Raw genomic sequence first — 12,554 nt, 5'->3', positions numbered from 1 at the left:
ACTGTCAGAACTAGACACACAAGCATTTTTTATTTAACCTTTATTTAACTAGGCAAGTCAGTTAAAAAAAAATCTTATTTACATTGATTGCCTACATTTTAGCGTCATAGATTTAGCCGGTGGTAAACTTGTGGAATAGACACCGGCTGGAATGCGTTTTTAACCAATCAGCATTCAGGATTAGACCCACCTGTTGTATAATTAAGTAATAAGGCACGAGGGGGTTTGGTATATAGCCAATATACCACGGCTAAGGTCTGTTCCCCGGTAGGCCATCATTGTAAATAAGAATTTGTTCTTAACTGACTTGCCTAGTTAAATAAAGGTACAACAATATATATATATATATATATATATATGAAATTATGCACAACGCATCGCGGGGTGCCTGGACATTACATCGCCTATTTCGAGTATTGTTATGTTGGTTGTTAAGACAATACACAAGTTGTAGTTAAGCCTCGAGCTGTTTTCACATTTTCTTTTGCCTCTCCCCATGATCTTTGTCTGTGTATATGCTGCCATCTGCTGGTACAGTTTAGACACCACCACATAACACATTTATTACTGTCACACAGGACATGGTGATGAATATCGAGTTTCTAACTGGAGAGAGTAGTAACTAATCAATGATTGAAAACTACATCAACAACTGTCTGATTTAGTGAAGGTACATTAGGCCAGGACTATGGTCCTTATTGGACATGCCCCAGCAGGTCTAGACAGTCGTTAACTGAACACACACTGTTCTGTTTGACCAGAAGGCACACTGTACAGTATCTGTTTGAGCAAAAGTGCGACTACAGTTTAGTAAATTAATAATCCACAGCTAACCTGCATTATGCACTCCTTTAGAAGTGAGACTCTGCCTGCTGTCATAGCACTTACGAAAAAAGATTCAAGTCAGAGTGCAGTATAACTGCAGTTAGAATGCAGTATATCTGCAGTATGGAGCAATTATTGCGTCCAAAATAAGACAGCCGACTGCAGTTACTGCACTTTTACCTCAGTTTCAAAACTACAATCAGCATTCTACTGGCTAGGTTTCTCTTCGGTCTTTGGCTGTAGATTACTCCTGCTCAGGTCCTCTGAAATACAGCACCCTATGCAAAACATTACCAACCAAAGGCAATACTTTCTGGCAGCCTGATTTACCTATCATCAAAAAAGTTCCTCTTTATGCAACCACTCTCAACTCAGTGACATTTAGGGAATGGTGTAGGCCTAACTGACCAAATTATGTTGAACATACTTTGTATGTAGGATTTGTTATACGACGACAGAATGACATTCAGACAGGTCATAGATCTTATTATCTAAAATAAAACAAAAACGAGTTGATTCAGAACAAATTTAGAGTTCTGTGGAAGTATTGTCGTCTACTCAGGAAAGACTCGTCATGGCCATCTTTCCCACCTTCCTTTTATTAGAGTAGGACGATTTTTTTTCATAATTCAGGGGGGCAGGATACAAACGCGGTAGATTAATATTGAAGATGGAAGGAGCAGCAACGCGCACTGTGATAACGTCTACCAGCAGCAGCACGGACAACTTTTCCACCTCTACTCTGGCATGTGATAGGCACTTTTTTCGCACTGCTTCGGGGCTCCTCGTTTTCGCAGAAATAGTAAGTAGTCAAGTTTCAAGGTTCAAGCTGTAGGCTATGGGATACGCATGGTACATCTTCCAAAGACATGCTTACTTGCAGGTTCCTTATAGACCATGCAACAACAATAAGACATAATAAAGGTTAAGAATACGAACATAAATTACATGGCTCAATAGAACAGAATAAACATTTTATAGTAGCATAAGTATAATTCAAGAAAGCACATTTTATAGTCCAATATTTACACTTGTACTGGAGAAGGTTGGGATGGGGACAGTGTTTAAACTGGGCAGTATGACAAGAGTCTGGTAGCAAATCAAAATCAAATCAAATAGTTTGGTCACATACATGTGTTTAGCTGATGTTATTGCGGGTGTAGCAAATTGGGCTCCCGAGTGGCGATGCGATCTAAGGCACTGCATCTCAGTGCAAGAGGCATTATTACAGTCTCTGATTCAAATCCAGGCTGTATCACATCTGGCTGATTTTTGCTCATTCTTCAAGGCAAAACTGCTCCAGCTCCATTAAGTTGGATGGGTTCTGCTGGTGTACAGCAATCTTTAAGTCATACCACAGATTATCAATTGGATTGAGGTCTGGGCATTGACTAGGCCATTCCAAGACATTTAAATGTTCCCCTTAATAAACCACTCAAGTGTTGTTTTAGCAGTATGCTTAGGGTCATTGTCCTGCTGGAAGGTGAACCTCTGTCCCAGGCTCAAATCTCAGGAAGACTGAAACAGCTTTCCCTCAAGAATTATCCTGTATTTAGCACCATCCATCAATTCTGACAAGTTTCCCAGTCCTTGCCGATGAAAACATCCCCACAGCATGATGCTGCCACAACAATGCTTCACAGTGGGGATGAGGTTCTCGGGGGTTATGAGAGGTGTTGGGTTTATGTCAGACATAGCATTTACCTTGATGGCCAAAAAGCTTAATTTTAGTCTCATCTGACCAGATTACCTTCTTCCATATGTTTGGAGAGTCACCCACATGCCTTTTGGTGAACACCAAATGTGTTTGCTTATTTTTTTCTTTAAACAATGGCTTTTTTCTGGCCACTCTTCCGTATACTTAAAGTGGTCCTATGGACAGATACTCCAATCTCTGTGGAGGTTTGCAGCTCCTTCAGGGTTATCTTTGGTCTCTTTGTTGCCTCTCTCATTAATGCCCTCCTTGCTTGGTCCGTGAGTTTTGGTGGGCGGGCCTCTCTTGGCAGGTTTGTTTGTGGTGCCATATTCTTTCTCCAAACATAAAGATGGTCATTATGGCCAAACAGTTCTATTTTTGTTTCATCAGACCAGAGGACATTTCTCCAAAAAGTATGATCTTTGTCCCCATGTGCAGTTGCAAACCGTAGTATGTCTTTTTATGTCGGTTTTGGAGCAGTGGCTTCTTCCTTGCTGAGCAGCCTTTCAGGTTATGTCGATATAGGACTCGTTTTACTGTGGATATAGATACTTTTGTACCTGTTTCCTCCAGCATGTTCACAAGGTCCTTTGCTGTTGTTCTGGGATTGATTTGCACTTTTCACACGTTCATCTCTAGGAGACAGAACACATCTCCTTCCTGAGTAGTATGACGGCTGCGTGGTCCCATGGTGTTTATACTTGCGTACTATTGTTTGTACAGATGAATGTGGTACCTTCAGGCATTTGGAAATTGCTCCCAATGATGAACCAGACTTGTGGAGGTCTCCAATTTTGTTTCTGAGGTCTTGGCTGATTTCTTTTAATTTTCCGATGATGTCAAGCAAAGAGGCACTGAGTTTGGAGGTAGGTCTTGAAATATATCCACAGGTACACCTCCAATTGACTCAAATCAGTTGCTCGGGTGGTTGTTGTCCTTGATGGTCTTTTTGGACTTCCTGTGACATTGGGTACTGTAGGTGTCCTGAAGGCGAGCCCTGCGGTTGTGGGCGGTGCAGTTGCCATACTAGGCGGTGATACATCCTGACAGGATTCTCTCAGTTCTGCATCTGTAAAAGTTTGTAAGGGTTTTAGGTGACAAACTATTGCACCTTCTTCACCACACTGTTTGTGTGGGTGGACCATTTCAGTTTGTCAGTGATGTGTACGCAGAGAAACGTAAAACTTTCCACCTTCTCCACTGCTGTCCCGTCGATGTGGATAGGGCGGTGCTCCCTCTGCTGTTTCCTGAAGTCCACGATCATCTCCTTTGTTTTGTTGACATTGAGTGAGAGGTTGTTTTCCTGACACCACACTCCCAGAGCCCTCACCCCCTCCCTGTAGGCTGTCTTGTTGTTGTTGGTAATGAAGCCTACCACTGTAGTGTCGTCTGCAAACTTGATGATTAAGTTGGAGGCGTGCTTGGCCACGCAGTCATGGGTGAACAGGGAGTACAGGAAGGGGCTGAGTACGCAACCTTGAGGGGCCCCAGTGTTGAGGATCAGCGAAGTGGAGGTTTTGTTTCCTACGTTCACGACCTGGGGGTGGCCCATCAGGAAGTCCAGGACCCAGTTGCACAGGGCGGGGTTCAGACCCAGGGCCTCGAGCTTAATGATGAGCTGGAAGGGTACTATGGTGTTGAATGCTGAGCTTTAGTCAATGAACAGCATTCTTACATATGTATTCCTCTTGTCCAGATGGGATTGTGTAGTGTGATGGCGATTGCATCGTCTTTGGACCTATTGGGGCGGTAAGCTAATTGAAGTGGGTCTAAGGTGACAGGTAAGATGGAGGTGATATGATCCTTGACTAGTCTCTCAAGGCACTTCATGATGACAGAGGTGAGTGCTACGAGGCGATAGTCATTTAGTTCAGTTACCTTTCCATTATTGGGTACAGGAACAATGGTGGCCATCTTGAAACATGGGGACAGCACACTGGGATAGGGAGCGATTGAATATGCCGTAAACACACCAGCGGCATTCTGTTGTGCCCTCTTGACAACAGGGGTGGTGGTGTTGGTCCATGACACGTCCTAGGTGATGTGGAAACTGAGGAACTTAAAACTAGTGACTCTCTCTACTGCAGTCCGGTTGATGTGGATCGGGACATGTTCACATCCCTGCTTCCTGAAGTTAACAATTAACTCCTTTGTTTTGCTGACTTTGAGGGAGAGGTTGTTGTCAATGCCAGTTCACTTACATCCTCCTTATAGGCTGACTCATTGTTGTTGGTTATCAGGCACACAACCATGTTGTCGTCAGCAAAGTTCATGAGGGAGTTGGTGTTGTGCAAAGCCACACAGTTGTGGATGAACAGGGGGTACAGCAGAGGACTGAGGACACCCCTGGGGGCCCCTGAGTTAAGAGTCAGTGTAGAGGAGGTGTTGTTGCCAATCCTCACAGCCTGTGGTCTACCCCTCAGGGAGTTCAGGATCCAGTTGCAGAGAGTGATGTCCTAACTGCAGCACAAACATATTTGTGTCCAAGTTCAATATAATAATTTATTGAAATCACTTTGGCAGTGGCTTTTACCATCTTTCTCACAATAACTGCCATCAGAATTCATGGAGGGAATCAACACCGCTTTGTTGATTAAACAAATTAAACACATTATGAAGATCAGACATTTTATATTGTTCATACCTTGTATCACATGGCTATTTGTACCCTTATCATAGGGACACAATTAGTTCTGATAAAGGGAAGAGTTTGTCATTTGCTGAATCCCATTACTTTTATACAGATTTGCATTCTGTTTGACCTGTATATTTTATGTGCATTTGATACACATTTTGCATAGGCTAATGACCTGTATGACGTTTTTTCACAGATGGTGACATGACATTGTATTGAACACTGCACTGAACTGAAGATTCAATTATTTCACATTTTTCAAGGAAATATAACTGGAGAAAATGACCATAATGTCAACCTACTTCCTGTAATATAGACTACTTTCTGTAATATAGACTACTTTCTGTAATATAGAATACTTTCTGTAATATAGACTACTTCCTGTAATATAGAATACTTTCTGTAATATAGACTACTTCCTGTAATATAGACTACTTTCTGTAATATAGACTACTTTCTGTAATATAGAATACTTTCTGTAATATAGACTACTTTCTGTAATATAGACTACTTTCTGTAATATAGACTACTTTCTGTAATATAGACTACTTTCTGTAATATAGACTACTTCCTGTAATATAGACTACTTTCTGTAATATAGACTACTTTCTGTAATATAGACTACTTTCTGTAATATAGAATACTTTCTGTAATATAGACTACTTCCTGTAATATAGACTACTTTCTGTAATATAGACTACTTTCTATAATATAGACTACTTTCTGTAATATAGACTACTTTCTATAATATAGACTACTTCCTGTAATATCAGATACTTTCTGTGTAGACAGACATTGGTTCTCAGTACAGTGTTTTATTTTTCTCTGGAAAGGGAAGTTGCTTAAAAAACAAGGTCAGTTTCATTGTCCATTTTCCTTCCAGCATCAGAGGAGAATGTGCCCAAAAGAGCCTCCTCTTCCACTTAGGCCAGACATTCTTTTTTCCTGTGACATGAAGCAACCAAAGAAACATTATTTTCTTTTAATAACAGGAAGGGAGGTTTGCAGTGCAACAGAGGACAAAACTTCCCATTATTTACAGTAGCACGCAGTATAACAATCTGCATCTATAGATTTATCATGATCAATGTGTGACGGCATTCTGAAAGAATGAGCAGATCAGATAGGTGTCAGTCAGCTGCGGGTTTAATTTCGGTTCCAGAAATACAAACTATGAAAAATCACTTGGCAATTATGTTCTACTTTGTATAGCTGTGGTACTGTTTAAGATGAGAGTTTGCAGGTAAACAGATCCCTCTACACTGCACTGGATCCTGTGCATATGATTTGATTCAGGCTATATTATTTCCTTTCATTATAATGTCTTTCTACAGTATGCCTTCAAGATAGGCACAGCAAATGCATTTAAATACATGATAAGGTAGACACCACCAGACCACAGCCATCACTGACTATGTGTGCTATTCCCTGTATAGTGCACTACTTTCTACAGGAGCCCTATGGGCCCTGTTAAAAAGTAGTGCACTATAAATGGAAAAGGATACCATTTGGAATGCTGGCTCTATGTTTCCTTGTCCCCTCAGGTGTTTGGTCTGCTGGTATGGATGCTGATAGCAGGGACGGAGTACTTCCGTGTGTCTGCCTTTGGGTGGGTCATGTTTGTGGCCATTTTGTACTGGGTCCTGACGGTCATCTTCCTCATCATCTACCTGACCATGGCTTACAACAGGATCCCTCAGGTCCCCTGGACAACTGTGGTACGACACATACTACGACACATAATACAACAGCGCATTATTTGAAACTTGAGTGATTGAGGTTGTTTATTATATATCTAGTAATTGAATAATTGTGGACTATTTATGTAACAGAAAACCAATGGAGGTAACTGCCTTGATGGTTTTGGGGGAGAGAGCAAATAGATGAACCAAGTCTTTATGAATGTGATCAAATGAAACCATTCTATAATGTGTACTACCCTACAGTATCTGAGCCAGCCAATCCTGTTGTCATTCTACAGGGCCTGTTCTTAACAGTAGTGTTACAGTGATGTATGTGGTGTTCTACAGGGTCTGTTCTTCAACAGTAGTGTGGTGTTCTACAGTGATGTGTTACAGTGATGTATGTGTTCTACAGGGTCTGTTCTTCAACAGTAGTGCTACAGTGATGTATGTGGTGTTCTACAGGGTCTGTTCTTCAACAGTAGTGCTACAGTGATGTATGTGGTGTTCTACAGGGTCTGTTCTTCAACAGTAGTGCTACAGTGATGTGGTGTTCTACAGGGTCTGTTCTTCAACAGTAGTGCTACAGTGATGTATGTGGTGTTCTACAGGGCCTGTTCTTCAACAGTAGTGCTACAGTGATGTATGTGGTGTTCTACAGGGTCTGTTCTTCAACAGTAGTGCTACAGTGATGTATGTGGTGTTCTACAGGGTCTGTTCTTCAACAGTAGTGCTACAGTGATGTATGTGGTGTTCTACAGGGTCTGTTCTTCAACAGTATGTGGTGTTCTACAGGGTCTGTTCTTCAACAGTAGTGCTACAGTGATGTATGTGGTGTGTTCTTCAACAGTAGTGCAGGGTCTGTTCTTCAACAGTAGTGCTACAGTGATGTATGTGGTGTTCTACAGGGTCTGTTCTTCAACAGTAGTGTTACAGTGATGTATGTGGTGTTCTTCAACAGTAGTGCTACAGGGTATGTGGTGTTCCTGTTCTTCAACAGTAGTGCTACAGTGATGTATGTGGTGTTCTACAGGGTCTGTTCTTCAACAGTAGTGCTACAGTGATGTGATGTTCTTCAACAGTAGTGCTACAGTGATGTATGTGTGTTCTACAGGGTCTGTTCTTCAACAGTAGTGCTACAGTGATGTATGTGGTGTTCTACAGGGCCTGTTCTTCAACAGTAGTGCTACAGTGATGTATGTGGTGTTCTACAGGGCCTGTTCTTCAACAGTAGTGCTACAGTGATGTATGTGGTGTTCTACAGGGCCTGTTCTTCAACAGTAGTGCTACAGTGATGTATGTGGTGTTCTACAGGGCCTGTTCTTCAACAGTAGTGCTACAGTGATGTATGTGGTGTTCTACAGGGCCTGTTCTTCAACAGTAGTGCTACAGTGATGTATGTGGTGTTCTACAGGGCCTGTTCTTCAACAGTAGTGCTACAGTGATGTATGTGGTGTTCTACAGGGTCTGTTCTTCAACAGTAGTGCTACAGTGATGTATGTGGTGTTCTACAGGGTCTGTTCTTCAACAGTAGTGCTACAGTGATGTATGTGGTGTTCTACAGGGTCTGTTCTTCAACAGTAGTGCTACAGTGATGTATGTGGTGTTCTACAGGGTCTGTTCTTCAACAGTAGTGCTACAGTGATGTATGTGGTGTTCTACAGGGTCTGTTCTTCAACAGTAGTGCTACAGTGATGTATGTGGTCTGTTCTTCAACAGGGTCTGTTCTTCAACAGTAGTGCTACAGTGATGTATGTGGTGTTCTACAGGGTCTGTTCTTCAACAGTAGTGCTACAGTGATGTATGTGGTGTTCTACAGGGTCTGTTCTTCAACAGTAGTGCTACAGTGATGTATGTGGTGTTCTACAGGCCTGTTCTTCAACAGGGTGATCTGTTGTTCTTCAACAGTAGTGCTACAGTGATGTATGTGGTGTTCTACAGGGTCTGTTCTTCAACAGTAGTGCTACAGTGATGTATGTGGTGTTCTACAGGGTCTGTTCTTCAACAGTAGTGCTACAGTGATGTATGTGGTGTTCTACAGGGTCTGTTCTTCAACAGTAGTGCTACAGTGATGTATGTGGTGTTCTACAGGGCCTGTTCTTCAACAGTAGTGCTACAGTGATGTATGTGGTGGCAGCAGCAGTGGACGCAGCCTCAATCAGCCATGCTGTTAAGGGACGCCATAACTACAACTGCTGGGTAGCATCCACAGTAAGACAACCACCTCAGACCTCCCCGACAGACATTTAAATCACGCCAACTTTTAAAATATACCACAAATATGATTTATGATTACAGCGATATTAAAATATACAATATTACAATGCTAAATATATGCCTACAAGACAGATAAGAGATGTATGATGCCACTGTGTACCATCCAGAATGCTATCTATTTGGTCCATTTAAGCCTACTCAACTCATACCCAGGATTGTACTGAATTTGAATGTTTTCATATGTCTGTTTTTCAGTTCTTTGCCTTCCTGGTGTCACTCTGCTATGCAGGAAGTACATATTTAAGTTTTAAATCGTGGAGATCAAGGGATGAGGAACAATAACCAATCACAAAGGACAGCTAAAGTATATCCGTTATGGAACACAAGAAGAATGCAACAACCACTCCTTCCCTTTGGAATGCATTTCTATATTTAATTTCTGTTATGTTTATGTTATTTTAGAGTTATGGTGTGTTTCATCTGTTGGAATGACAGACCCTGAACCTCAGTGGTGTTTTTACTTCTTATTCACTCATGAGTTAAAAAACAACAACATTTGGATGAAAATGACTGATGCTAATAAAGTGGCTTTTCTGTTTTTCTGAAGCTGGAGATCAAAGCTTTAACTCCAATATTAAAATGGATTGGACAGTAATGTTGTCCCACACTAGATGGTGCTACAATACAAGGCTAAGAAACAGGGCTGATGAAGAACATTAGAGTTCATTCTCTTTTTGATTATTATGTGTCCAGTTTCAGGAAACTTGGCGTACTTCACAAGAGTACCTTTTCAATTAGACATTTTTTTTTTCAAAAGGTGTTTTTTGGCGGAAATGCCTACTCGAACATGTGAACTTTCATGTGCCTTAATAACAAACTTGTATGCCATCTGTAAATACGAATAAAACATTTGAATTGCAAGCCTAGTTGGTTTAGCCACAGAAAAGACAGCAACCTTCTTGCTAGCCATGATTGGCTGAGATAATGAATGGAAGGGACATACCAAGAGATGAGTTTGGATTGGTCTGCCATTTAGCACGCGTCTGTCTATTTGAGCTGGTCACTATGTGTTGGTAATCGTGTCTAATGCAGCTTTTTCTTTTTAAGTATTGCGTAGTAAAACTGCATATGTGTTGCTCTCCACTTTCTGGAGGACTGAGGTAAGTGGAATTCGAGTATGATAGCTAAGGAGATGGAGAAAACACCTGTCTCCGGATTACATCTTCAAATTTAGGGCAACCATGGCATCCATGGCAGGAGACGCGTCCAATGCAGGAGACGCGTCCATGTATATGGGTAAGAAAGTGTTATAATTTCAAGTTAAAGTGTAATGCTAGCTAGCTAATGTTAGCTGGCTGGCTAGCTAGCTTATGTTACATGTATAATCTTACTATTCGTATCTCAGAGCCATTTGCTTGGCTAGCTAACATTGAACCTGGTTGGTTAGCTACCTGCAGATTCATGCAGTGTAGTAACGTCATGAGTTGGGATTATGGTTCATTGTTTAGCTAGCTATGAGTCAGCTACACTGAACAAAAATATAAATGCAACATGCAACAATTTAGAATATTTTACAAAGTTACAGTTCATATAAGGAATTCAGTCAATTTAAATAAATAAATTAGACCCTAATCTATGGATTTAACATGACTGAGAATACAGATACACATCTGTTGGTCACAAATACCTAAAAAAAAGTAGGGGCGTAGATCAGAAAACCAGTCCGTATCTGGTGTGACCACCATCTGCCTCATGCAACGCGACACATCTCCTTCACATAGAGTTGATCAGGCCGTTGATTGTGGCCTGTGGAATGTTGTCCCACTCCTCTTCAATGTCTGTGTGAAGTTGCTGGATATTGGCTGGAACTGGAATACGCCGTTGTACACGCCGGTCCAGAGCATTCCAAACATGCTCAATGGGTGACATGTCTGGTGAGTATGCAGACCATGGAAGAACTAGGACATTTTCAGCTTCCAGGAATTGCATACAGACCCTTGCGACATGGGGCTGTGCATTATCATGCTGAAACATGAGGGGAAGGCGGTGGATGAATGGCACAAAAATGGTCCTCAGGATCTAGTCACGGTATATCTGTGCATTCAAATTTCCATTGATAAAAATGGAATTGTTTTCATTGTCCGCTTATGCCTGCCCATACCACCACCCACATCAGAAAACCACTCACCCACAACATCATACACGCTGTCTCCATCTGGCCGGTATAGTTGAAACTGAGATTAATCTGTGAAGAGCACACTTCTCCAGCGTGCCTGTGGCCATCGTAGGTGAGCATTTGCCCACTGAAGTCGGTTACGACGCCAAACTGCAGTCAAGTCAAGACCCTGGTGAGAACAACGAGCACGCAGATGAGCTTCCCTGAGACGGTTTCTGACAGTTTGTGCAGAAATTATTCGGTTGTGCAAACCCACAGTTCCATCACCTGTCTGGGTGGCTGGTCTAAGACGATCCCGCAGGTGAAGAAGCCAGATGTGGAGGTCCTGGGCTGGCGTGGTTACATGTGGTCTGTGGTTATGGAAGTACTGCCAAATTCTTTAAAACGATGTTGGAGGCGGTTATGGTAGAGACATGAACTTCTCTGGCAACAGCGCTCATGGACATTCATGCAGTCAGCATGCCAATTGCACTCTCCCTCAAAACTTGAGACATCTGTAGCATTGTGTTGTGTGACAAAACTGCACATTTTAGAGTGGCCTTTTATTGTCCCCAGTGCAAGGTGCACCTGTGTAATGATCATGCTGTTTAATCAGCTTTTTAATATGCCACACCTGTCTTGGCAAAGGAGAAATGCTCACTAACCGATGTAAACAAAACAAATGAGAGAAATAAGCTTTTTGTGTGTGTGGAAAATTTCTGGGAAACATGGAACCAACACTTTACATTTTTGTTGTTGTTTTGTTGTTGTTTTTTGTTGTTGTTCAGTGTATATACAATGAAAACTTGTCAAAAACACCTACTGTACATCATTTGAAATGTTACGCAGGTTGTGCTTTGTGATGCCTTGAGGGTCCAATACAGGGGATACATTATTTAGTGATTCTGGTCTGAATATACAAATCAAATCAAATTTATTTATATAGCCCTTCGTACATCAGCTGATATCTCAAAGTGCTGTACAGAAACCCAGCCTAAAACCCCAAACAGCAAGCAATGCAGGTGTAGAAGCACAGTGGCTAGGAAAAACTCCCTAGAAACCTAGGAAGAAACCTAGAGAGGAACCAGGCTATGTGGGGTGGCCAGTCCTCTTCTGGCTGTGCTGGGTGGAGATTACAGTAGGGAAGCAGTAGTCAAGCTAACATTTTAGACTCTATAATAAGCTATAATGTAGCATTGTTCATGGTTTAACAACTATAATTTAAAAAATCACACATAATTTCTTTAAGATTTGCAACCATCCCATTGCAGTATCATCCACATTACACTAAATGCAAATAGCAAAAATCCATATAATTCTTGCCCCATTTTAAATCGGTGGCTG

At 41.6% G+C, this 12,554-nt stretch overlaps 1 protein-coding gene across 1 annotated transcript; it reads left to right on the top strand.

Moving 5' to 3' along the window:
• The first annotated feature begins 1,181 nt into the window (after positions 1–1,181).
• Positions 1,182–9,970, top strand: LOC112239575 (CKLF-like MARVEL transmembrane domain-containing protein 8). Its single transcript, XM_024408018.2, has 4 exons — positions 1,182–1,627; positions 6,701–6,874; positions 8,930–9,049; positions 9,311–9,970. The coding sequence occupies exons 1-4, from the start codon at positions 1,496–1,498 to the stop codon at positions 9,395–9,397; spliced, it is 513 nt and encodes a 170-aa protein (XP_024263786.2). The 5' UTR covers positions 1,182–1,495; the 3' UTR covers positions 9,398–9,970.
• The last annotated feature ends 2,584 nt before the right edge of the window (positions 9,971–12,554 follow it).

Source organism: Oncorhynchus tshawytscha, unplaced genomic scaffold (assembly GCF_018296145.1).
Source record: "Oncorhynchus tshawytscha isolate Ot180627B unplaced genomic scaffold, Otsh_v2.0 Un_contig_5776_pilon_pilon, whole genome shotgun sequence".
In the NCBI taxonomy this organism is placed as follows: domain Eukaryota; kingdom Metazoa; phylum Chordata; class Actinopteri; order Salmoniformes; family Salmonidae; genus Oncorhynchus; species Oncorhynchus tshawytscha.
The sequence above is the reverse complement of the archived record's forward strand: the minus strand, read 5'-3'. Positions and strand labels throughout refer to the sequence as shown.